This window comes from Anser brachyrhynchus (genome assembly GCF_964034855.1).
Source record: "Anser brachyrhynchus genome assembly, chromosome: 3".
NCBI lineage: Eukaryota > Metazoa > Chordata > Aves > Anseriformes > Anatidae > Anser > Anser brachyrhynchus.
In genome coordinates this window covers 64724461-64752216 of record NC_137696.1, presented here as the reverse complement: position 1 = coordinate 64752216, position 27756 = coordinate 64724461, and the positions used below count along the sequence as shown (strand labels likewise).

At 37.2% G+C, this 27756-nt stretch overlaps 2 protein-coding genes across 5 annotated transcripts in view; one reads left to right on the top strand and one right to left on the bottom strand.

The window, feature by feature from the left end:
• Nucleotides 1-27756, top strand: part of PDE7B (phosphodiesterase 7B) — a 179502-nt gene that overhangs the window by 40288 nt on the left and 111458 nt on the right. The window contains exon 2 of the mRNA XM_080585395.1: nt 19975-20035. Coding sequence (XP_080441521.1) covers nt 19975-20035 — 61 coding nt within the window. The remainder of the gene's footprint in view (nt 1-19974; nt 20036-27756) is intronic.
• Nucleotides 1-27756, bottom strand: part of LOC308192145 (uncharacterized protein) — a gene marked incomplete at its 5' end in the record, with an annotated part of 94789 nt that overhangs the window by 40293 nt on the left and 26740 nt on the right. For 3 of the 4 annotated variants that reach the window (XM_080585404.1, XM_080585401.1, XM_080585402.1), the window contains one exon: nt 1-27756. This exon is cut by the window's left edge; it is cut by the window's right edge. The other variant, XM_080585403.1, reaches the window with a different exon arrangement.

Sequence of the window (27756 nt, the reverse complement as noted above, 5' to 3'; positions counted from 1 at the left end):
AATGTAATTGTTTCTCCACCACTGATTTCAACACTCATTATCTATAGAGGAAGAGGAGCATGTCCTGGGAAGTGTTTGCTTTACAATGACTTCAAGCACCCTGTTGCTCCCAAAAGGCAGTGTTGTCCCTGGAACAATGAAAAAGCCCATGAGCTTTTCAGACTTGGACAGGATGAAAAAGTCTTTTGTTCTGTGGGTGCATCTTCTGAAACATTCAATGTCTCTTTTTCTAGTCAAAATAAAAAGCAGTAGATTTTCTTTTTTTTCTTTTTTTCTTTTTTTTTGACAAAAACTAGATCATTAGAGTAGCAAGATAACAGTATATCAGTACCATTGTAACTGTAACATTCCACAAGTGGTGACTCATGGAAACAAGCCTTCAAACCTTCACCACAACTTTTATACTGATCTTAAATGTACTGCCTAGTAGAGTAATACCTAACTAGGATTATCACCTTTTTCCAACACCAGCTGAATATCCTCTGGCACCCAGGATATAAGAAAAATTGTATTAAACTCTTCTTACTCTTAAATTCTGACATTCTATTTTTCTTTATTTTCTGTGCCATAAATTTTCCATCCTAATGCTGGGGGTTGTTACCTTAGGTTAAGGTTACAACACATCCCAAGCAATCCCCATCTCACAAAAAGATATTAACTGTGTTTGTCCTGTTTTGGTCTCCTGTTCTTGGTGTCTGGAATTATTTGGCAGTAAAGAGAATGAGTTGAGACTTTTTTGCTTTTCTTTCAGGCCTTAGCCAATAACATTTCACAAATAACAATGAAAACTGGAGTTCTGTCATTAGCTTTGAAAGGTAAATATATTGCTATGCTGTTGTGATTCAATCTTCTCAATAAATTTGCACATCTCAGTCTACAAGACATAAGCCTCTATGTCTAAATCAAGAAAGAATGTATGTAGGAATTAGGACTATGTTCAGTATCAGTCTCTGTCAGCCACTTTCCTCAGCACTGATGATACTTCACAGAGTTTTGGTCTCATCTTCTGCCTAACCAAAGAAAAGAATGATAACTTAGTCCTGTTCAGCATATGCTTGCAGAATACCTGACTGCACAAATTTTTTTTTCAGCATTCTTCCTTGTTATTCTCCTGTATCACCTTCTTTTTCTCCATAATTATATTATCAAAACTTCATCTCATTGAGGATTTCAACCTGAAACTACTCTCATGTTGTGTTGCCAAATACATGCTGGACGTTAGGTCAGTTTTCCCTTTTTAAAAGGCAAAGCATTCAGGGAAAGCTCTTAGGTTTGCCTCCAACTGGAATCTGTAAGGTATTAGTAGGAAGTGTCTCCTTGGCTAAGTCTGCAAGGAGTCTACTCTTAAACTACTCTGGTGAAATGCCAGAGCTTAAACAGTGACATTTGTTGATCAATGTCCTCAACTCTGAGATGTGCAAAGCTCCTGCCTGGAGCACTAGTCACACCCTCACTGGTTTTCATGACACTTCTGAGTTCTCCAGACACCATGCTGCCTTTGAACAGCAAACCTTTAGACTGAGATGCCAAACACTTCCTTCCACTAAATAGTGGTTAATGGAGAACATTGACTGTATTCTCCACCAGTGAAAATTTTACCTATGAAGCAAATTAACTGCAACTTTCTCTATGGATATAGTGAATTATTTGTATATGTGAACAACTGTTACAACTGTATTTATAGAGAACATACCTCAAGGGACAGCAGCTGTAGGCAGGTAACTTTTCTCTGCTATTATATTTTCATTAATAGCAAATCATTGTCATGATATACTATTTCTGAACCGTGCAGCTCTTCTTTGTTATATACAAACTAAGAATATTGAAGTTTCTGTTTTCAAAAATTCAATTTTTCTCTAAATGAGAAAGACATCAACAAACATCTATTTAAGTTCAGATCAATTTCTGATATTAGATGGATTGTTATTCATAAGATTTTGCAACTACTTTTTTCATTGCTGTATATAGCAGTGCTTCCTTTATGCTAAATATATTATTCATAACATTTTTTTCTTATTTTTAAAACAAAATTCAGTTTTGACAAAAGAAATTCCATGTATCTGTTAATTTTTCACAATTTTTGTTTTCTAGGAACAAGCTTTTTTCATGCTTTCAAACTTTTACTCTTTATGACTTCTCACATCATGTTCATTCTATCACATTCATATCTATACTTTCATTAGAGACAGTTCATTCTAGCTGTAAATATAACATACTAATGTAGGTATCTTTACAGATTTCAGTAATTGCACAGAATTTCTTATGAACAGTCCCCACTCTTAACTTTAAAAACTGTGATATGTATAGTCAGTAAGAATGAGTATTCAGGCATCCTTGATGTTTTTTCAGGGTAGAAGGTGAGATGTTTAACACTATAAGATAAGAGCAATTAAGGAGAAAGGGAGCTGGGTAAAAGAAGTGCTTTTCAGAATTTGCATCAATTTTTATTGACACTATTCACAGAAAACAAGCTAACTGGTGCAATTCTGTTAATTAAGGGGTGGTAAATCCAGTGTGAATTTAGCCTCTCTTTTGTGTCATATTAGCTACCATCTACAGCTGACTCCATCCTAAACTCATGAAGGAGTCATAAATCCTTCTCCTTTGCAGCACCTGGCAATGCAGGGAGGCTTCTCCCTGTTGACCCTTGCTGTAACTCTCAGTGTAATTCTACACTGTATTCCACCTTGGAAGCTGGCTGTGAGGTACCACTCTCTGACCAGCTAAAACCACTTTGGCTTGCATGAGTCTCTGCCAACGGAAATTGCGCAGAGGATTTAAAAATAGGAGTCAGCCATCTCCTGTAGAGTCATCCAGCCATGCTCGCTGGTTTTAAAGCACAGAAGTCATATCATTATAGCACGGGTAACAAGAAATAACAGAGAAGGCTGCCTTACTTGAGTATTAATGAAACGAGGGAGGAGAGTTCAAACCTTATGGATTGCATACATTCAGATCAGAGTTGGACCAGTCTCATGTTCCTGTGCTGCACAAGTGCTCAAAGTGCTTCCTGTTTGCAAGTGGCAATGGCAGCAACAGGCCAGCTGAGAGACTAAGCTAGCTAGAGAGCTAAGACTTAGCTCTCTTAGCTAGAGAGCTAAGACTGAGAGAGCCAAATGGCCTAAGTGGGAGATATGCTGGGATTATAACTATGTGCCTACTTAGGCTCTCACGATTCAAAAGCCAGAGACCAGCTCTCTGCAATTCCAGCACTTTTAATGCATTCGAGCTAATGTAGAGAAGGTAAAATGGAGCTTTAAATTGTATGCTTTTTTTCTTTCCTGGAGGGAATGGTTAAGGTAATCGATTTTTGTCTCCCACCTCTCACAGTTCTCCAGGGAGGAGCAGGGCTTGCTGCTCCTTAATGGGCATAGATTTTTCTTGCTGGTCTCTCTCAAAGCTGTCAGACAGAAGTGTGTGGTCAGTGGACCGTGATGCTCCTCTAAGACTTCCTCCCAGCTGTCTGTAACAGTAGCAATATTGTGCCCTGGTGAACAGCCACTATTCATGCTAGATGCTCTGGCTCTCCCTGATTGCTGTGAGCACACAGTAAATTCCTCCACACATGTGCACAAGTATCACTGTAATAGTCACCTGTAAGGATTGCTACAATTCAGATAAGTATTACTTCCCTTAACAGTGCTGTTTTCACACACATTTCCTAAGCAGTCTCCTTGGGAGCTTAAACTGTCCAGAGACAGCACTGAGCTGAAAATCCATGTCGCTGCCTGTGTGTATGAATGCAGTATCTATGTGAGGCAGCAATATGCAATAGAAAACAGCAGCAACTCATAATCCATCTGTAAAAGGTAGTCTTACACAGGGGCCCTCAACACAGTTTATACTGAGAAATGACTTAATTAATTGCAAGGCTGAGCTCTCTAAATGTCTGCAGCCACAGTGCAAAAGCTGCCAGATAATAACAAGGTAGGAACCCAGAGTTTGATCTCCTGTTCAGTCTCCACTTCTGTGCCTGGCTCCCTTCCTACTGGCATGTGCCATACAGTGCTCGACAAACATTACTTTGCAAACATTATGTAGGTGGGCCTCACAACGTCTCAGTGAGGTAATTAAACACACAAACCTCACGTTGCGAATGGGGAACTTGGCTTTCTTGCCAGGCTTGTGGGTAGAAGCAGTCTCCCAATATTTCAGAATGTTTCATAGTCCATTAGTATGAAATGGTTGATGGGAAATGTTTCTTCTAAGATTTGCTGACTCCATCTTCTCTGGGAGTAAAACCGGTTTTCTGGCAGCCTTTGAGATATCAGTGTTTTGGTATGAAGCTTATTGGTGTTCTTTGTTAGTTTTCTCTGCAGGAGGTGAGGTAAGACAGTTAATTTCCTTTTGCCAAGTGACAGATCTTTGTTCTCAAGTCCCCCAGGTGTCAGATGTGAGATACAGGTTGCCAAGATTCAAAAGTATGGTTGGACTACATTTTTGTAGACAGTTAGGAAAAACTTCAGAGGATACTTTTGGACTGCTGCACCTTGGCTGCTCTAGCTACAGAGGGCAGAGAACTTTTTAATAACTGCTCTCCTTTAAAAAGGAAGAAAAACAAACAAACAAAAAAAAGCCATGAATTTGCACTCTCCTGGTTTTGGTAAAGGTTGTTGGAGAACTTAGATTCCTAACAACATACTTTCCCCATTATCTCTCTCACGGGTATTTCACAAGTAGTCCTTGCACACTCCTGATTTTCCCTTTAAAAATACCATATTAATCCTTTATGTAGCTATCTGGTGGGTGGAGACATCCATGTCCTGGCCACTTGTGGCGAAGGTCAACAGAGTAGACAAGGTTGTGGTATTTTGTGTTTGTTTTGTGGAAACGTTCAGGAACAAAATTGTAAAATATTTATTTTATGTATTGTTTCAAGTATTATGCAAAACCAATATAAGTAAGTTGAAAGAAACATCAACATTTCTGATTTTATATATCAAAGGACAGGAAATTCTCCATCCTTGATTTTCCATTTGGGTTTTAGTGATTTACTCTTTTGAAATCCCCTGCTTTAGTATGATATAATGTGTGAAGGATAAGCAGGATGACATTGAACTTAAGCTTTGTTTGATTCAAGTCAAACCCCTCATATTTATCACACCATTGTAAGGTGACATCCGTGGACTTCCAAAGATATCACAGCCTAAACACTTTTTGATACTGGATTAACATCCTTTCCACAGGAGAGATACAATTTTAATCTTTTCCAGGCTTCTGTGTTTTTACAATAGGCTTTTTTTAATCCTTTCTATATAGTCTCCAGATAAAAATAAACATTAAGTCTAGTAATGTTGGATCACCAGGTTGAGAAAAAAGGTGAGTTTAAGGCAGAGGTTTCCCTCATGAAGAAGTATAGCGCTTGGAAAAACAATGCATCTCAAAATACTGACTAGTCTGGCCCATGTCATATTTAAAGATGCTGCTGTTAGTAAGCACTGGCAGAGCACTTCAGTACTCGTTAAACATCTAATGCCCGGTAGAGGTGAACAGTCTTAAATGAGGGGCTATTTCATCACAGTAATGTTGAGAATGCCACCAATGTATGATGATTTTGATTTTTGATGGACATTCAGTGATGTTATTTAACCTGTTATTTAACTTGCCTGTGTTTAAAACAGCAGAAGACAGTAGTTATATTTAATGATGATGGTTTAGGAGTTAGGGGTTGTGTGGAAAGCCAACTTTCTGCTCTTCAGGAAGGCAGGCTGAGCCTTGCTTGGGATCTGTGCTGATGATGCTGACCTGTCTGCATGTGGGGGATGCAGAGTGTTTTCCACATCAGTCCCTTTGGCAATTACTGGCTGTGGAAGCTGGAATTTCTAAGCAACGCTAGCCCAGTGTCAGTAGACATCCTAGTTCAGATGCAGCATGACTCCCCGTGGCCAAAGAAGGCTGTCTGTCATCTAGATTAATTTAACGATGCCTGGAAACAGAGCTATTCAAAGAGCCAACTTCTTATGTTACAGAAGTTAGACTTCTGGCAAACAAATTTTTCATTTACAGAGTCTAATATTTCAATGGATGTTTCCCAATGCGCTGAGGAAGGCTGCTCTCATTGGTGAAATACCACACTGAATTAAAAAAAAAAAAAAAAAAAAAAAAAAAGCGATAACTTTGTCATACTTTTCTTGCATTACTTAGTCTTACTTAGAGATTTTTTTAACTTAAGAATTTGTTGTTTGCTGATTTGGTGATTCTTACAATTAGAAACTCTTTTGATTAATTTTTTTTTTTTTTTTATCAAGTCTGATCATGCAGAAACAGACATTTCACTGGGGTGAAACACTTCTATGTTTCCCCTTGAATGGAAGTACTGAGAAAGCAAATTCCATCTCTATACTCATCCATACTTATCTGGAAGTCCAGTTAGCTTCATGTAAGATGAACGTGTCAATATTAAACACAGAACAGATGATCTGATAAGCAGAGCTGGCAATACTCAGTCTATTCTTTAAATGTATCACAGTTCCTGTTGCTGTCAATGTGTTATGCTGGCTGATACTCCAGGGATTCATCCAGTGGCTTTCAGATGGGGAGGGAGAAGCAGGGGGTGATCCAACTTTAGCTAAAGAATCCCTGTTGTTCCAGCCAGGATGTTTATACCCTCCACAGACTGGAGACAAACAGAGCCTCTCATACACTCATCAATACCTTACATGTATGTGTTGAATTTACTTACATACAGGTCCAAAAGGAAAAACTAGATCGTCAACAAGCATAGGGCTGATTTAGTAACTGTAGTCTTATGTCAACAAGGTGCCTTATAGAAATAAAATCTTCACAGTGTTTCTGATCTAATGTGAAACATTTTCAAAATATCTCCCCTCAAAGATGATTTTTCTGGCCCAAATTGCTCAGTTGACTCAGGTGAAACTGCTCATCAGTTTGCATGATTAGTTCCTGTATTTACTCATCCATTACTCAACAAGATAAATGTAGTCATAATGTTAATGTAAGAAATAGTACACAGAATTAGAGGCAACTGGAATGTTACTCCCTCTTCTTCCAGTAGGTTGGTGACCTTTAGCAAGTTTGTGTAATCAGTCCTTTCCTCCGTTTCCCATCTGTAGAGTATCTAACTGTAAATCTTTGCCTGCCTCAAGGGTGAAGTTAAATAATGATGCAAAAAATAATTAACATAAAAATTAAAAGAACTAAGAAATAAAAATTAAATTCACAAACACAACGAATGTTTGCCACATGCAGAAAACTGTTAAAACTTGTTATGCTTTTTGTATCAGCCTCATCATGAGACTTGCTGCAGTCACATCATTCAGCAGGTTAGCATTGCATGGCCAGCATTAAGATAATAGAAATGTATCTGAATGCATAATACAGATGTGTCTGAACCATAAGAGTTTAGATCCAAATGCAAATTTCCTGTGTTTTCACATAAATAGGAGGTACTTCAAAACCTCTTTTAATTGGGAGCAAACACATTTTCACTGCAAAGGTTGTTTGCACTGAATAGTATTTTCACCTTGGTTATTAATCAGCATCACGTGGCATAAAATGAATAGTACCTTTCAGAAAAATAGTCAGCCAATATAATTAGATATGACCTTATTATTTATGTATCATGTAAATTCTATTTCAAAAGAATTTTTGTAAATGCTAGGAAAATCATTTAAACAAAGTTTCTAATTGCTACTGTAAAAAGCTTCATTGTGCGTGCTCTTTCTTCCTAAAATGAGATAGATGTACCACTTGCAATATGTGCAGTTTTATCAGATTCACGTGGCTCAGATACATTGCAATATATGGGAAATCGTGACTCATTTGTTAAAAATGACAAGTGTCATATGTAAACACTACAGATACATAATAATGTATTAATGTTTTAAAAAGAGAACTTTTACTAAGAGGTGCTTTCAGATTCTGACATGAAAAGTGCTTCTGCTCCTTTCTCTTGATCACTGCACTTGACAATTTTTAAATGTACCACTGTACCTCACAAAGTAGAATTCACTCAGCAGTCTTTACCCCCTACAGGTTTTAGCTGTCTTTTTCTACTTTATTATAATCATTACATGTTAAACACAAAAGTGTGTTACAAAGTAAAATATGAAAAGTGGAAACATTATTTTCCCTACTGTTTTATCATTGTGTGAGAAAATAACAGGATTTAACTGTAACTTCAGAAAAGATAGTCTGTTTACTGTGGGGAAAAAAAAAACAAAACTGTATTTTGCTTTAGTTTGCCTTTAGTTTGTGGTCCTCACAGCTGTACTGCACAATTCACATTATACTCCTCCAATGTGGTCAAATAGACCTAATAGCTATGACCAGAGGAGTATTAAAGACTTATTTTTAATTCCTTCACAAAAATGCTATGAATCCAGAGTTGTTAAAAAAAGCCATGCTGGCCTTGTTCACTATGACAAGTACCTCTATGACCCAACCTTCTAGATGTCCCATGGTGACAGCATTCAAAGTTCCCTGTAACATTTCTGATCTGCCAGTCCTGTTGCTGTCTTGTGGCAACTGGGAGAACTTTTCATCTGTCGTGCAAATCCAGCTTATGTCATTCAGGATTAACACTGATTTTAGGGTACAAATGTACAACAGTTGTTAATGCCCACAGAGTCAGCTAAATCCTTCTAATTATAATTGATTAAAAGTTAGGCATCTAGTCTTTCTCTGTAATCAGGTGGGCTGAATCAATCTCTAGGAATTTCCATTTCTCTTTCTTTATGAACTTAAAAATCTTAGATCGTTTTCCTCAAGTGAGATTCAAAAGAAGTCCACCATAGTTTTAAATACAATGCAGATATTGTTCAGGAGTTTTACAGAATTCACATCCTAATTAATTTAGAGAAATAACTAGGCAGGACATTCAGTATCTTAGCATTTGTCAAAAAAATATATGAGAGTGAAATATTTTCTTGAAGCCTATCGTGTAAAAATTGGGAAATCAAGCAAAAGCTTGAAAAACAATAACTCTTGGGAACTGTTTTTCAATCCCACCTTCTTTAACATAAATACATAATAACAGTCACACTTAAATAGTACAAGACAAACACAAACACATCCAAAAATAAAATCCTTTGACAAGAAAACACTGCATAACACACCCAGTTTTACCCTTGAGGGACCAGATAAAAAACAAGTTAAATATGGCAGATATTAGTCACATTACTCAATACGCCTACTGCAACAAATTCAGACTTACAGTGATAAGGTTGGTAAAAGACACTAAATAGAAATGATACTATGCGTATTAGTCAGAATCAAATTGGTTAACACTGAAAATCAAAGACATTGACTAGCTTGGTACAGACTAGTAGGGGATATATGATAGAAACTGTACCAGTAAAATGTTCACCATGTTGGCATTGGCTGCTATGAGTGAAAGATACGAGCAAAATCTGGCCAAAACACAATATAAGATTATTCCCATGAAATTCCAAGAAATATCCTCAGGAGTTTAGTCCTTTTCTTTTGCCAGCTAAAGGATAGGCATTGGATAAAATAGGTTATAACCAGAATCTGTTGAGAGGCAAGAGAAAAGAGAAGCTTTGTGCAACACTTGTAAAAATAAACCTGTTTTGAAGTGATGCTTTCACACATTAAAAAGAAAAAGAAGGGGGGGGGAGAGAGAGAGAGAGAGAAGAGGAAAAAAAACTACTCTAAAAGAAAATTTGTGCTTCTGATAATTATTTTCAGGGAGAAATTTTGTCTTTTTAGTATTTCTCTGAAAGACTGCATCCTTGGAAACTCTGATTAATATGTCCAAAAACCACGAATTTCCATGTATCTGGAAATATCTTCATAGTGCATATTGCAAAAGTATCTAAATGTTTCCTGATAATAATGGCTTTGTATGGCTCTGGATATGTTATAAATTGCACTTTGAAAGTTGTTGAAAATATGTTTGTAAAAATGCAGTTTCTTTTAATGCAGAAGATGCTCTTCCTTATTTATGACATTGTCTAATATGACAATTTTGAAATACAAATTTTTCTTGTCAAAACATCACAAGCTGTTTTTTAGCTCCATATGTTCTGCATGCAAAGATTAGCTGAACGCTGAGTGTACTTGAAGTTCTGAAGGTCATTTTTGCAGTGCTGAGGTTGCTTAGTTATATGAGTACTTCTAATAGATTGTTTTGACTGTAGAAGGATGTGTTGACAGGCTAAAATGCCACCACAGAGGCTCATTTTTACAGTATGTGTTTGGTCACATGCTGAACAGATGCCCACAAAATTTTGAGTTACGCCATTGGTACAGAACAATAGAAGATAGTTAATATGCAGTTGTATAAAATGTTTTCACTACTTATAGTGGCAAAAGAGTTTCAAATAGAGTATGAAGCAAAGGAGCTCAAAATGCTTCAGAAGGATGACCAAAATGAAATATGGGAGTATGGGTGTAAGTGGTTGGTGTTAAACTCAGGAGATACTGTCTGAAGTGAGGATTTCATGCTGTGACATGTTGATATCATCTATACAACTAATAAAGACAAGGCCCAAGGCCATTCTTAGGTTGCATCTCTTTTGCACAGCAGCTGTGCCTGGGTTTCCTTTGGACATCAAGAATGACAGAATTATAGTATCACAGATTGACAAAATTATAGTATCACAGAATGTTTATGGTTGGTAGGGAACTTAAATATCATCTAGTTCCAAGTCCCCTGCCATGGACAGAGACATATTCTACTACACCAGGCTGGTCAAAGCTCCACCCAATCTGGTGTTCAGCACCTCCAGGGATGGGGTTTCCCCAGCTTCTCTTGGCAACCTGTGCCAGTGCCGCACCACCCTCGGAGTAAATAATTTCTTCCTAATATCTATACTAAATCTCCCCTCTTTTAGTTTAAAACCAATATCCCTACTCCCTGATAAATAGTCCCTCTCCAGCTTTCCTGTAGGCCCCCTTTAAGTACTGGAAGGCTGCTATAAGGTTTCCCTGGAGCCTTCTCTTCTCCAGGCTGTCTAACCCCAACTCCCTCAGCCTGTCTTCATAGGAGAGGTGCTCCAGCCCTCTGATCATCTTCATGGCCCTACTCTAGATCTTCTCTAACAAGTCGATGTCTTTCTTTTGCTGGGGGTCCCAGAGCTGAACACAGTACTCCTGGTTGCGTCTGACAAGAGAGGAACAGAGGGGGAGAATCACCTCCCTCAGCCTGCTGGCCACTCTTCATTTGATGCAGCCTAGGATAAGGTTGGCCTTCTGGGCTGCAAGTGCACATTGTCAGCTCATGTTCATTTTTTTGTCCACCAGTACACCCAAGTCCTTCTCCTCAGGGCTGTTCTCAATCCACTCATTGCCCAGACTGTATTCATGTTTGGGGTTGCATCATGTGATGAAATGGTATTGCAGAAAGAAGTTTGCTTGGACAAGTTTTACTTGCAAAGTCTCTCACTGATGGCAGGCATCAAACACAAAGCTACCACAGGGAAAGAGCAAGAAGAGAGAGAGAGAAAAGAAAGCAGAAATTTCACTTTCAATGAGACAAAAAATTTTGCATAGATAGCCATGCAACCCTACTACTTCAGGCAAATGCAGTGTGGTACACAGGTGAGGTTATCAGCAAAGTAGTTTCCCATCTTCTCCCTATAAGTGCTCTGTTTTCACTCCTCCAGGTGGCTGCTTCACTAGACTTTCAACATACGTGTTTTGAGATTTATTTGATCTATTTAACAGTCTGACGAGAATCTTCAGGCAGTTATTTGCTTCTTGGAAAGAGTGGTATGTCAGGCAGTACTTCTGAGGCTTTGACCCTTCCTTTGATCCAGTACATCAGTGGGAAAAATATGAGAAATGCATGTGTTGAAGTGGAGACCTAAATTCTCAGAAATTAATTCTATATTTTCCTCCCATTACATATTTCAATGGAAAGTGAAAGCTAAAATGGCAGTGACCATAGAAAACAGCTAGGAGAACAGCCTAGCTCTGCAACTCCTAGGAGGAGGAAAGATAATTATGTGGTCCAGAAAATGTTTAGGTACAGAGAACTTTGATGTTTCACATCAGAGCAACAATAAATAGAGACAACGAATTTGCCTTTTCCCTAGTATCGGTATTTTCCACCCCATCTTCCCTCCCACTTAGAACTGTTTTCATGGTGGGAGGATCCATTACGTAATCTACAGATGTTTTACATTCTTTAAAATATAAACTCAAAAATGAACAATAATACAAAATCATCCCATGAGGGCAAAATCTAGGCTGCTCTTTAACATTTCTTGGATGATGGTACCCCCTCAGAACAGGCCTACAAGTTATGCCTTGCCTGTTAATGCACACTCAACTCTGTCTTACTGCTCATTAAAACCCAACATTGTTATTGCTTAATAATTCTAGATTTGGCTCACAATGCCCAAGTTATAAAAACTTAAAAATAAGGATGCCATATTGAAACACTGACAGATTCTCAGGGGGGTCAGGGCTACTGGTGCCTCCCTAATGAAGTCACACACTGTTAAAAAATTTTTTCCTGAACTGAAGAAGAAAACAAAGCAGTTAAACCGCTGTACCAATTTTCCAGCAACATTAATCCATTTCAAACCACTTCTAACCATAGTAAATCACAGGTTTGTGAGAAAATGAACTGCCTAAAGGTTTGCTTCAGGCTATTTAGCCCACAAACAAGTTGCTGACTATTGGCAACAGTGGTTGGTTGGAAATTATTGCTCAATTTAGTTATAACTACTTCTATTTACTTCTAATTACTTGTTTTTTGTAATTACTTCTTTTTGTGTCTTCTGTTTGCACTCGCTGAGGGTCTACACCATTGTAAATTCCAGAATAAAATGTATTGCCAAGGTGCTGCTGGATATTGACACTGACAGTGTTGAAAGGTTATTTAAGCAATGTGTTTAACTTCCTGGAGGGAAGTGAGTGAAACCTTGTCTTTCACTGGGAAAACTTGGAAGGGGAAAAACTCTCAAAACAAGATTGCCCAGGCATAGTCGTTTTACTCTGCAGAAATTCATCCAGATGTTAAAAGGTCCTGAATTTTCAGTGTAAGTATGCCTCAATTCTGATACAAAATAGGGAAGCTGGAACCTTACCCATGAAATAAGGTAAACCTGCAATATAATAATGGTAGTAATGTGTAGAGCAGCAAATGTAGTATTCTGGCTGCTAATAGTATTTGAAAGACAGTTGTCAGTATGCTGTGATTGTGCCATATTTATAAATGGGTGGGCATACATGCAGTATATACCAGTTCAAGATAAGCATTCTTTTTTCAGCCCCATTTAGTGCAACAATTAACTTGCTAAATGCAGGTCTACATTTTCAGGTAAATATAAGATGTGATCTATAATCATTATGAGAACTGTTAATAAGCTCCAAGGAGGTAGTATGCAAAAAATTACAAGGTTTTTTTTATCAGTCTTGGGTAATTTCATTGGCTGAAATATTCTAGTGTTGTTCACTGCCGATGGAAATGTTTATATATGCAATTTTCAAGATGTGTTCATTATACATATATTTTCATGTAAGAAAGGCTAACTAAAGTTCTTGAAGAACTCAGGGATGGAAATTCAAGGTCAGATGAACAGGGTGAGCTTTTTGCAACCATTCACTCCAGAGAAAATCGACAAAATGTGGACCTGTTAAATTTAAAATAAGGTGTGATGTAGAGAAAAGTAGCTGTTGTCTCTAAACAAGTAAAAGCAGTGACTTCATTGCCTTGGCTAAGACCAGCATAGGTAATGGCTAAGGTTTCAGCAAAATTCAGAAGTATTTGGTGTGTAAGTGCATCTCAAGAGCATGCAGAGTATCGGAAAGGAATTTACTTGTTTTACTTAAACATTAGTTTTAATCTCTACCAGAGATTGTCACAAGGCTTTCATCAGAGGGGAGGTGACTGAGGAAAGTCTGCAGGCAGGGCAGATCACCCATGTCAGCCTGCTGTGGTGGGTCCTGTACTTTCTTTTGCTCCTGTCAGAGGGGGGACACTGAGATGGAAATACCACAAGCTTAACAAGGCGTTGGAATTCATAGTGTTCCTACACCCTGATATTGCATCAGCACTCAGGATGAATCGACCTTAAATCTGCTTCCAGGCAGCCTGAAGCTGAAGGTCATGAGGACTGACTCCTAACGAAATATTGCCCTTAATTTTCAGCAACCGGTTGTTTTTATAAAATATTGCTAAAATTTTTGAAGCATTGCTGCATTTCACACTAACAGACTTTAGATGTATAAATCATTAAGTAATTAGAATGGTGCTTTTACATACTAGAGAAATTTATTCAAGTACTTTTTAAAGGAGATGGGGAAAGGAATGCAATAGCAAAACAGAAATATGAATAAAAGTAGCACTGTTTTTTTTCTTCTGAGATCTTCCAGTTTTTGATATAAGCACAGAAGCTCTTTGCTTTGCCTTAATATTTTTTTTTAATCAGATGTGTTTGTGAGTATATCTTTTAATTCTGATTTCATAAATTATATGTGGTACTCTGAGAAGACAGAAAAAGCTCTTTTACCAAACAATGTTGTTATGTAGAATACAGTTCCTTCCACTATTGGTAACAGCAAACCATATTAACTAAAAGTTACTTTTAAAAAAGAAATCAAATGAATTCTTGAAAAATACTGGACTTAAAATCAATGTCTAATTAACACATAGTCAGAGATATAGTAATCCCTGTCACTTGCAAAAAGATTATCCACTGATTACTGTCATGTTTGGCTGATGATGTATATTAAGTACCTAATTTTATTGCAATGTAGGAAGAGACACATATGTTGAACACCATATTCAGGACATGATGAACAGAACAGAGTGAAGAAGCCTATAAACATTATTCCTACTTGAATAACCTTTTAACTGATGAAGCTGGCTTTTCAAAACTTGGTTGTCTGTAGCTTAAAAAGGTCAAATTGTTCATATTCAAATTTCATGCCAAAAAAGAATTATTACATTTTTAAAACACTATACACTCTAAAATTACTAAAATAGTTAAATGTTAATTATATGCATTTAATAAGTAGAAAATTAACATGCCACTTATTGCAATTCTAATGACAAACATTTCAGATCTCTACTTGCTGAATTTTGTCATAGGCGAGCCTGTTCATTTATTTCAATTTCTTGATTTGCGTCTCTCGGCTTAGAATGTGTAATGCACTAATTTAACACACAGATAGAAGTTGAATTTAATGACTTCAAAAACTTCTTTTTTTTTTTTGCTAGAAATCATTTTTTTCACAGCATAAAAAAAAACCTAAGGGCATACGCTGTCTGGGTATATGCACTCTTTATTGCTACATATCTCAAGTACTCAAATGCAGGTGGTGTGACCCCAGGCATGCTGGAAATGGAAACCCAACCTATGAATGATCACATAATACTGGAAAAGTAATATGAGATACATAGCTACATTAGCACAACTGACTAGGGTAGATTTTCCATCCACTCTTGGCGTGAGCGTTTTTTTCTACCAGTTGTGTCCTACTTTTCTGCAGTTTTGCTTACACTCCTTTGGCATAGAATTCCTGCAGAAGACTTCCTATATTCATTTGTAGTCCACATAATGTCCTGCAAAGAGGTCATCTTGCCTGAGAGATCCCTCCTCCAGCAGTCTTTCAATACAGAAGATTGGCCTGTGTAACATGGTATTTCCTTTTTCCAACAGGTGGTACTGGGCCATCAGAGCCAAGCAGGCTGGCTTCAAGCCTTCTAATTTACCTCATCAAAGGAACTGAGTTCATTTCAATTTTTTTTATATTTTTTTTTCTGAATATCACATCTTTTCATCCCTGTTCTCTGACTGCAACTATTTCATTTTTCTCTTTTTGTTTTTTTTTTAAGCTCTGTATTTAGCAGCTCCAAGCTGCTCTTTTTACCATCTCAGTTTACCACTTTTCAGCTTATGTAACAGATTCTGCAGCAGGGTGTGTATCTTATCTCAGGAAAGGGAGTTGAGTGTAGAAAATCCATTAATTTATTTTCTTATCTAAACGTAAGTACTTTCTCACATGTATAATGAATTCAAGGCTGCAATCCTGTGTGGAAATGCATCCATGTTACTGAAAATACTATGCCGAAAATACTAACTAAAAGGGGGAAAAAAGCAACCCACAGTCTAGTCCAGAATTCAGTGATTCAAGAGCTATGAAGCTGTAATGAAGATTTGGAGGGGTTGATTTTACTTGTATTTACCTATTTCTTTGTTAAGAAAAAAAAATAATTTGATCACTTCCAAACACAGCAGTATTTCAATTTTCAGCAATAAATCCTCCCTCACAAGAATATATGTCATTGTACTTCAGGGAAAGTGAAAGCTGGTGGTATTATTTACAGCATGGAAACTGCTGTAAAAACAGCAGTCCAACATCCAGGGCTACTTATAACAGGACCAGTCTCACCATTGCTGTAACAGTCCTAACCATGAAGTCCACACTGAGATTTAAAAATTCCCCCACTTCGAGATCATTTAGATCCAAGAATATGGTTTATCATATTTTAGAGAGGAAAATCTTGCAACTCGAATGACGTTCAGTTATAGGTCAGTTCTATGAATCCATCCGCATCAAACATTTCAGTGTTGAATGTTGTTCAGTGTTGAAATGAAGTTCAGAGGTTGCTCTTCTGTTTGAGTTTACTGCTCTTACTGCTCTTACTAACTGGATAATATATTTCATGTTTACAGCTCACCACTGATACTCTTACTTATGCAAACTGGGTAAGGAAAACCGATACTTTCTTCCAGACCTGATTGATATGAGTATCAAAACTGCTGCCTTACAAGCAGTAGCTTTGCAGAACCACAGGATCACAGAAGCTGTTCTAGGAGCTGTTTGGCCAGACTTTAGAAGGGAGGTCATATTTCTCTCTCATCTTCCCCTAACAGATATATATGGTGATCTACATGCATGCAATAGGTCTGATATGTCCAGAATTATTCTTCCTTTACTTTCGGACTGATTGAAATTAAAAAGTAGAATAACCAGCATCTAATGTCAAATTCCTACTCCTGCTCTGGTGGATCCACTGCTGACTCTGTAGACAACTTAGAAGCTTACAGAGGAGAACGAGCCGCTGCTTTAGTCCCAGTTTGGAAACGAATAGGGAGTGGAGAGACTCTTGGCCTCATCTCTCAGTACCATCCCGGCATACAAGCAGGTGGAACAAACCCAACCCAGAAAGGGAAGTGAGCTGGGCCAGGAAGAAGCTTATCCAACCCTGGCAGGAATTCATAACAGCGGTGACACAGTCTCAGTTTAATCCTGAAAATTAAATCCTGAAGTCATTCCTTACTCTCTCATTCATGGAAAACATTTGGTAACAGCAAAAATGCCCCAAAATCTCTGTTTTTCAGATGAACAAAAATGAGCTCCTACTGCAATTCTGTGCCACTTTACACACCCAAGATCCAAACAAATCTTTTTCAGATGCTGTGAGCAGTTTAGTAACAGCTTATTTTTAATCCCATTTATGCACACCTATGAGCTTTCATTGGCATCTGAAATAAAATTTCTGCAGATTTTTTTTCTTGTGATATTTCTAGCTGCAGCGAAAGGAGTGAAAAATCTCTTAGTGTAGTTGTTTTTGCATGATTTTCAGCCAATTGTGTGGATTGCAGGGGTTAATGGAATTCAGATAAGCCTATGAACTTTTATACACTTATCTGAATCTTACTTGCAAAGTTTTCAAAGTTCATCCATCATCATAACAGATCCTGTGGGATGTCAGTGGACTCTGTGGAACATTAGCTGTTTTCCCAGTTTCCTAATACTAAGACTAAGTATTGCTAGATATTGTAAGACACCATTTACCAGCCTGAAATGTGATGTTTATGTAAATATGTCTGGAACATGTAAATACATCTGAGGGACTAAATCAAAAATAATTACAAATTTTGAAAGAGCGGCTTAAATTCAGGGCTGAGAAGGACAGTGAATTTTGAAGCGCTTTCTTAAATCTATGTTTGTCAAAATGTACTGATGGTCATGAAGAAGACACTGGGAGATTTCTGTGAAAAAAAAAAAAAAAAGCCCATATCTTAACACTCTTCCTTGAAGAATAAAAAGCAAATTTCTTTGTCTCCTGAGAGGGAGCCAGTATAACAGCATTTGTAAAATTAACTTTGAAATGCTGGATGCTATTTCTCTTTTGCAATCTTTCAGTAGTATGCTCTCCCACCTGGGAAGGTTAGTACAGATGTCTCTTTTCTCTTTTTAGATGTACTGATATATGAAGAGACTGTGCGTAGGAGATGGGCCTTTGTTTGTTTGTTTGTATTTATTTCAGTATGAGGGAGGTGAAGGTGATTTTAAAAATAGCGAGTTCCAAATGTGTTATTCACCTATGAAGCTGTTGTTGTGTTACAACTTCTTTGAATCCCCGGGTTTTTTTACTTACCTGATTCTTTGTAGCTTTTAATATCTGCTGTAAATGACACTTTTTTTAACCAAAAAAAAAAAAAAAAAAGGATGGGAGTAACCATTTCATCTTACATAAAACAGAAAAGCATAGGTGCAGAAAAGCAGAAACTATGTAGGAATTAAGAAAGAAAAGAAGAGGAATGGAAATGGGTATTTCTCAGTGATTTTCCCAAACTTGCATCACTGTTCTTTTATTCCCACTTGGTTATAGGTGCTAAAAGCATAAATATGTAGATAAACAAGTATGGACCACTTTTACCTATAGAATATGAGGCTGTCCTATATGAGTAGAATATATATAGAGAGAGAATATAGTATACCTGTAGAATATAAGGCTAATATAATAATATAATATAATATATAAGGCTAATATTAAACCTATCACAAACTTTGGGTGTAGTGATAAAAAAAAAATGAACCTTTTTTTTTGGAGAGCCTGAGGCAACCACTCCTGAACTGAGTGGGTTCTGTAAACTGACTTTAATCGGAGCTGGATCAGACCCATGAGCCACATCAATTATATTCCTGCTGGCAGCTAAACTGACATATCTGTCTGCATAAAAGACTCAAAAATGATGCCTCATTTTTGAAAACAACCAAACTTTTTATATTCTGACCCTAAATCTAATGATGTTCCTTCATTGGATTTGTATCGGGACAGAACATCAGCCCTGATCAGATATATCTACACCTGTGAACATTATTTTTTATTGACAAAACACATTAGGATAGAACCACAAATTATTTGTACTTTACAAAAATTGGTTTTACTCATAGGTGTTACAGAGAGCTCAAATTCAGCAAAATGACAGCAAAATGATTTTCCTTAATTTTAAGAGCTGTGTTTTTAAAATAAACTCATTTTACAGAAATACAACTTGTTGAAGTTCAGCTTGGCTGAAGAGATGGTCTCTGACAGGAGGGGTTAAGGAATGGACACTGGAGTGGACATTGGACCAACCATAGGCAAAGCAGCAGTATGGAGTGGAATCCTAAACTTAACTGTTTATACACTGAAAGGCTGTGGCTTCATGCTCCTGTCCCTGCTAGTGGCAGATCTGATATACAGGTGATTCACTGCCCTGATCTGCTTGTTCTCATCAATTGCCCATGACAGAGATTGCCACTCCCTCTACCCTTCTATCATTTCAGTCCTTCACAAAATGATGCTCTGAATCATGGTTAGGAAATGACTGCATTTTTAAAGCTGGCCAAAATAAAAGATACATTTCTGCTTTGTTTTGTTTTCGCTGGATCATTTCACAGCTCATGGTTAGGGTGCAGCCATGTGACGACTAAATCGGGGGCTGCAATACCAACCAGTGGTAAATGAGGGCCTCCTGCATACTTTGGTCCAATGCTAGCAAATAGTAACACAGATGAGGCAGTTTAAGCCATAGGTACCTGGTGAATACCTGGTGAATGCCCTAGAATACAGAGTTGACCCATCTTTATCTGTTAACAATGTCCATTTTTCCTCTAACTTTTACTACTTGAAATTATTCTGATTTTAGCATTTTATCATCATGTCTCTGAGCATTTCTAGTGCCAAACATAAAGAGATGTATCAGAGGATGAGGATTTAACTAAACATATATTAACTAAATCTTTTTTTTTTTTTTCCAGAGGTGCGGAGAAATCTCATTTGATAGTCCTGATCAGAATGCCAAATGTGTTCGCATGCTAGGTAAGAGTCTTTTTTCCTCTTGATAATAAGAAGTGTGTGGAAATATGTTTACTTGGAGATTTCCCTTCAAAAGTACATGATAAGTGTTGTGGCATTTATATAGCTAATCCACATGTAGTCCTCATTAATTTATACTTTACAGGCAATTTTCTATTAAAGTATATATATATATATATATTCCAGTAGTGCCCATCTACGTAGATGAAAATACAGCAATACCACACTATAATTGTGACCTCTGATATACTCAAGCCCAGAACTCATATTAAAAAGCTGAAAATCTCTGTAATAGAGCCAGATTTTTTAAATCACCCTGGGGATAATGTGAACTTTTGTAGACTGCACAGCTTTAATATAATGGAGCATTTATGTGCTTTTAAAAAGAGTATTAATTTCACAAATGTATATCAAATTCTCTAGGTCAGGCCTTCAGCTGCATCAATCAGCAAAATTCCCATCATTGTGATTTTACGGATTTGCGCTGGTATAGCACTTTGCCCATCATTTGTAAAAATTAATATTGAGCAGAAGTGTCTATTCTTTGGAAACAATACTGGTATGTTGGACTTGATGATCCTTATGGGTCCCTTCCAACTCAGGATATTCTATGATTCTATGATTCTATGTTCTGCTATGCTTCATTAATTTCTGTGACCAATTTTAGTGTATTTGCTTGTTTCATCTACAATGGTAGCACCGAAGCATTAACAGCACCATTAGTATCACAGCAAAAGTCAGCAGCAAGTGTCTAAAAAACTAAAATATAATTTTTTGCTCAGAAAAAAATAAAATCATGGAACATTCGCAGGATTAGACTTTAAATTCTGAAGACCTTTCACCTGCTAGGGCTGAGATAAATATATGTGGTAAATTAGAGTATTTACAGTTAAAAACACAATGACTGAAATAGTCACAATTATAAAAACTGCAACTGGTAATGTCTGGGAATGTAATTCCCATCTGGGTGCATAGCTGTGTTCTGTAATAACAGATTATGTGGTTTGTTGTTTATATTCATTAAATCCTATTGTCACAATAGACTATAATTGCTGCAGAGGAAATCTGTCATTCTTATAGTGCACAGATCCCAACAGATGAACTGACACAATGGACTGTAATGATCTGTTACATCAGTGATCCATGGTTATAGGTTCTTAATGGCACAAGCTGACAGAAAAGATACACTTGTGATCCTTTATCATGCCAATTATAATCTACTGCTAAAATACTGTTGAGTGCATAATACTGTAGCTCTAAGGAAGCTATATACATGCAAATGTTATTAACCATTAGAAGAAAAAAAAATGAAGGAAAAAAAAAAAGAGAGAGAGATCAAGAAGAAAAAAAAATTGCCTACAGATGAAAGTCTTCACGAGTTGGTTTGTTATTTGGTTCGGCATTTTTATAACAACTTGGTCTGAAACTGGGGAGTTTGTCCTTAGTGCAAATTATTGTTTAGGAAGAGTGAACAGAACATGACCTTGTTTCCAATAGAAATATTCTTATCTATGTCATTTAGTATGTACATGTGCAAGAATAAGAATTTATACTTTATAGGGAAACTGCTAGGAATGTAAAATGACTCTAAGGGGTTATACTAAAGGTGGGACTAGCTAGTGGGACTTTCTCAGAGGTGATATCTCTTGTATTTTAAAGTATTTCTCCTGCTAATTTTATGCATCAGTGTCTAATAAATTAAGGACCTTAGTATCCAATATAATACAGGATATTCTATTTCATCCCAAGGTATCCCAAATCATGTACAGAGCTGAGGTTATTCTAAGAGCAAGGGAATACCCGACAACTGGCTCTGTAAGAGGTATGGGAAGTAAAAACTAAATTTGCTCTGAGGGCAGCTGCTGGAAACTAACTTCGCTGTCTTGATTTGCCAGAGAAATGCGTGTGGTTCTGGTAGTGTCACAAAGCCAGAGGGCTCCCATGCTGATACCTCTCCTCAACTCTGTGAGGAAGAGCATGAGCCAGAAAACCTAAAAGACCTCAGACAATGTGTTGAGTGCGTCATGTAGTATCCAATTTCAGATTTTACAGGGGGATTAAATTTCCAAGAGAATGAAAGAAAAATTTTGTCACTGATCAACACAAAGCTGACATTATAATATCTGTGGGTATAACTAATGAACAAAGCACAACATGCCTTCAGAGAGGGGTATCTTTGTTGACTGCATGGTCTTTGAAATGTGCTGAAATCGTCATGCTGTCATTTACTGCAACAGCGACACAGTACTGAAAAAAATCTAGAAGGGCATGTCCCAGCAGCTGCAAGAGGATAATTATTTTGTACGAAAAGAAAGACAGGAATCTGGAGCACTGACTATATTTCTTCAGGGATCTTTGACACAAGACCAGTCCATACTTGCAACCGTATATTATTAAGCAGTATTCTAGAATGGTGATAGCTGTTTTTGTCAGAAAAGGTCTATATCTGGTTTACACTACTATTTCTGAATTTGCTTCAAATTTAAAGATATTTGGAATAACACTAGGCATGATTCCAAATTCCTTGAGATTATGGTTTGACATGGGTTATGTGATTGAGGTTCTTCTTCCATAAAGGCTGAGGAAGAGAGGTTTTCAGTGAAAGTCTTATTCTATTCGTATCTTCTCACTGGAAAATGGGAAATAATAGATGAAGAAATGCCTAAATGCTTACAATGGCTACAGTGAAAGCAGATAAATTTTCAGTGGACTGAACTGATATTGCTTCACCTGAGGTTAAGAGCAAAATAATCACTTTAATGTCTTGTCTTTTAGTATTGGAGTGATGGATATTTATAATCCAAGTGTGAAAAATGACTTGAACAAATAAATTAAATGATCGCTTTAATTCCTACTTCCTGATGATAATGACTACATGTTATGCCCTGGATATATTTGTTATCAATGTAATACAAATGTTTGTATCAATGTAATTACAAAAACTCAAGTATTTAAAGAATATGATGTACTCCCCTTTACACTTTATATGGTGTATGTTTCTTTACACTTCTGCATGATGTACTAGTTAAAGCAATACAACTTTTGTAACTGTTGCAGAAGAAAGTTGGTCAGTGGCCCATCTTAGCATTTTGAAGACCTAAACTAGCAGATCCTAAACTATCACAGATTTCTGGGTTTTGGCATTGGTAAAGTCTTTACATTTCCCTGTATTTCCATTGCCATTTAAAAAAAAAAAAAAAAAAAAAAGAGAAGTGTTTCCTCCCTTCTTGGGAACAGAAAGGATAAATTTATAAGTGTAATGAAAAACCGAAGGACTAGAGCAATATAGTTCAGAAGAATACCATAATTGTGGTGTCAGAAGTTTCCCTTGAAGCTCTGAGTCTCTCCAGAGTCTCCAGTAACTCATCAGCATTTCCAATTAAAGGTAGAAAATCTGCACCATTCTGCTAAAATTGGAGTGGTTATCAAGTTAGTGAGGTTGCTTTACCATGACAAAATTGCTAGATAATTCTGAAATGGATGTTAAAAATCTTTTGCTTTATTCTGCATTCTGGAAGTTAGAACCCTGTGCTCCTCATGCCTCTTACTTGTAATGATTTTGATTTTATTTTTTTAATGGTAATTGGCAAATAAACAAATAAATAAATAAATAAATGGGAAAATAGCAGGATATTCTCTATGTGGTTATTAGTTCAGATATTCATACTGTGAAGGGCAGAAGGGAACTATTCCTCTCCCTGGAGGGCCCACTGTTGTTTTCAATGGCACAACCTGCAGTAAATTTTTCCCATATGTAGACAAACATTTTCTGGGCTCAGGCATGACCCAATGACGTATCATGCAGAGATAATTGGGTTAGTTTTCTGTGAAAATTGCTGGTTGGATGCCTAAGCTAATTAACTCTGATGAGAAGAATTGCATACTAGTTTGGAAGAATCCAAAGTTAAGGCAACTTAACTTTGTCAGTCTCTAGGATTGGTACAGAAGGACGCTGCTCATTCTGAAATATTTTAGAATGATGAAACTTACATTGTGGTGTCTATGTGAAACTTGTCTTACAGTGTCTGTGGTAATTTTGCATTTTGCTCTTAGTCCTGCTGTACTCTGTCCTTTTTTGCTCTAATGCCATGCCTCTTTTAGAGTGGTGTCAAAACTTAGGACAAGAAGCATGTATCCCAGAAATAATCATTGGGAAAGATTGTCTGAGAGATTTCTGAGAGATAAACATGATTTTCAAATTGCCTGGCCTTCTAACCTATGGATTCATAGCCTACAGAGGTGGTCAGCTATCATACTTGCCTGCAAAACATCCATCTATTATGATACAGAAGAAAAAATGTAGGTCACATGGCTCTCCCAGAGCATAGTGGTCACCTCAGTCAAAGTCAGTTTGTCACTGATACATGACAGTATATTAACCACTCCAACTTAGTAATCTATTTTTTAACTACTCGTATTCTCATATTTCCATTTTGTGTAAATGTCTGCAAACTAGTAGACAAACTTCAGTGTATAAACAAATACCAGTTTATATAAAATAGACAGTTATCTTTATATTTGCTATATAGAAAATAGGCAGGTGCACTCATAATAACACAAAATTACATCATCCCATCAGTTTTAACTCATTCACCCTTACCGATGGCAATGGAGAAAGTGGGATGGAGAATAAAAGCATAACGAGCACGTTACTCTAGTGAACAGTCACCCACTACCAAATCTGGTCTTTGCTTCTCGCTGAAACACTGGGTAGATTTTGAAGAGGTCATGTCTCTTGCTAGTCAACTCTGCTGTCTACAGCAGGTTTTCCAGGGGAAATGTGAATTGCTGTCCTTAAGGAGCTAGTTATTAAGATGAACACATAAACCTACCAGACGCCCCATGGCAAAGGTTGAGGTGCTTTCTTCTCATTATTGTTAATTCCATACAGACAGGAATAATGTAGATGAGTTTTGTTTCCCTTTTGGAGTAGCATTAATCCTTGCAGAAGTAGACAGATTCCTTGCTTGGGAAAAAAAAAAAAAAAAAAAAAAAAAAAAAAAAAAAAAAAGCAGTTTCCCCACAAATAGCCATTTAAAATTCATCCAAGAAAAAAACTATTGCCTCTCCACCCCCTCTCCCCTCCCCCCCCCCCCCCCAAAAAAAAAGTGAAGGTTAACACCTTTTCCTCCCCAGACTACTAAAACATAGCTTTGTTAGTTTGTTGCTTTGTTGTTAACTCCTCTGCCCAACTTACCCCCCCCCCAAAAAAAAAAAAATTAAAAATCGTTTTTTGGTATACTTCTGTTATTAAGTATAAGTATCTATTAAGTATCTAAAGAGACTTATGGATAAAGAAATCAGCATTTGGCCATGAAATGAGTTTCATGGAACCAGCTTCAGTGGTAGTGGCACTTTGCCCACAGCAGAAAACCACCACACATTTGAACAGAGTTGGCATCTGCAGCTTAAGAGAGAGACGTTACTGGAATAACAACTGTGTTGAAAGCCAGGACTGAGGGGTACTGGCAAGGCTCTGGCTGGCTGGCCTCTAGCTTACATAACTGCTGAACTCACCTTTGCTGGGGAAAAAAAAAAAAAAAAAAAAAAAAAGCTATTTATATTTGCTTTGAGAAACCTAATCAGGTGAGGTGAGTAACCATATTACTGGGTGGAAAAATTAAATCTTTTAATAGTTAATGTGTCAATTCACCTTGAAACAGAGGGAGAAAAAGAAATGAGACAGCTAGTCAAATGGTTCTGCAATGGTCAAAGTTTACAGCTTTGAAAGCTTTCTGTAGTCCTCACCGACACAATGTGAAATGTGACCCTATATCTCTTGTACATGCAAAACTTCTGCTGAAACTGATAGGCATTCATGACCAATGGTGTTCTAAATAGCCAAATACACCAACTATTTATAACCCAGTCATTTGAAGACTTACACGTGCACTTGACCTTATGCAGACTAAGTATACTGTCTACGCAAATGACATGAGAATAAGCACATGAATTAATCGTTGTAAAATTGAAATATGTTACAGGAAAAAGGCCTCAAATCTTCTCTGACTAGCAAGAAATCTGTATTTGTTGCTAAGATGCCCATTGGGATTACTCAGAACTTTATGGTAGTGGGAGGGGGGAGGCTTAGGATGTCTGCTACAAGAAGATAGGTTCCTATTCCATGAGCAGTTTTCAACACAGAATGAATGGAAGAAATTTTTTCCACTGTAAAGCAATGGTGTGAATATGTACAGAAAGATAAACACTATGTCTCTTTTTGGTATCTTGTTAATGTAGATAAATTCAGAAGTAAACATAAAAGCCCATGCGAAGAGCTCTTCACTTGTATTTTGTACTGTAACTGCCAAGGAAAGTCTCTCTACCAGCAATTTATTAGGATGAGAACAGTATGGTGTATGTAAGATCTCTGGAACTGTAGTTCTTCCTCAGTCAAATAGACAAAAGTTAGAGATTGTCAAATATCATTGCAGTGTATAAACACACTTAAAAATAACACTTAACTCATGATCCAGCAATTACGTTTGTAAACACATTCAAAAGGTGGTATCTCTGTAACCTTACTACCATCAAAATAGAGCCTAACTGCTCCTCCGTGCCACTTCACTTTAGGCCTCCTCCCCGGTTGACTGTCTCTTCCTGAAATGCAGTACTTTCTGAGTCTCACCTGCTTTCTTCAAGAGCACTCATTATTTGTTCACCGCAGTGGTGCAGAGGAGGCTAAAGGCTGTGTGCGTCAGCCTGTGCCTTGTCTGGAAGGCCCCAGTCCAGATGCCAGGCTGCCTACGTTTGAGAGTAGCTTGGAGACAGAAAGCGGCAAACTGGTGGGCACGAGGCTGCAACAGAGACTCTTTTGTCAAGGAGTTGACAGTGTACACATGCTGTCATGGTGCCGCTTCATCACCGTGTTGTGGTTTCATGCTAAACAAGTAGGAACTCTTTGCCTTTATTTATCATGAGTTTTATGCCCCACACCACAAAGAATGTAAATATCAAACCCATCTTCTAGTTTCATGACAATTTGATTAACTTGGTTAAGAGATTATAAAAAAAAAATATACAGATAAAATAAATTGAAATTTCTGATGTCCTTAGAATATTTTTTTAAGTTTTCTAATACCATGTCAGTATTGCAGTAATTTTGATTTAATTACTATTTTAGGTAACTACATAGCCTGTTAGCTGAGTGACAGTGATCACCTGTTTATCCTGTCCTGTCCTGTAAATCAGGTCAGACTGAAACCACTTGTCTTGACAGTATTACACTTTTCACAAGGGTACTGAAGGAGACAAAAACTGACATTGGCATTTTGTGTAGGCATATAAAACACTTTTCTAAATGTATTTTTTCCCCTATCACTTAAATACTAACTTGAACAGTTACAGATTTGTCCTATGTCTGAGCTTGGTACAGGAAAGAAATGGGGGTGTCAGGGGACCTGGAGGGAACACAGTAATAAGGAAGTCACACATTAGGATTTGACACTGACTTTATGGTGCAAACATACCACTATGGCCTTCTCTAAAATGGAGAGTTGCTCTGCTGCTTACATCTACAGAAGCCATTCATGGGAACCAGCGGATTCAGTTGAGATACTAAAGCTGAAGGAATGATCACAAAACTAAAAACACCCCAAAAAAACACAGCACCCACTTTTTTATTTGGTGGGTACACCGAGCTAAAGGCAACACAGCCTGGGGTTAGGCACTGTCTGTTCTACTGTTCTACCTATTGACCCCACACAGTGAAAAATGATGGGTAT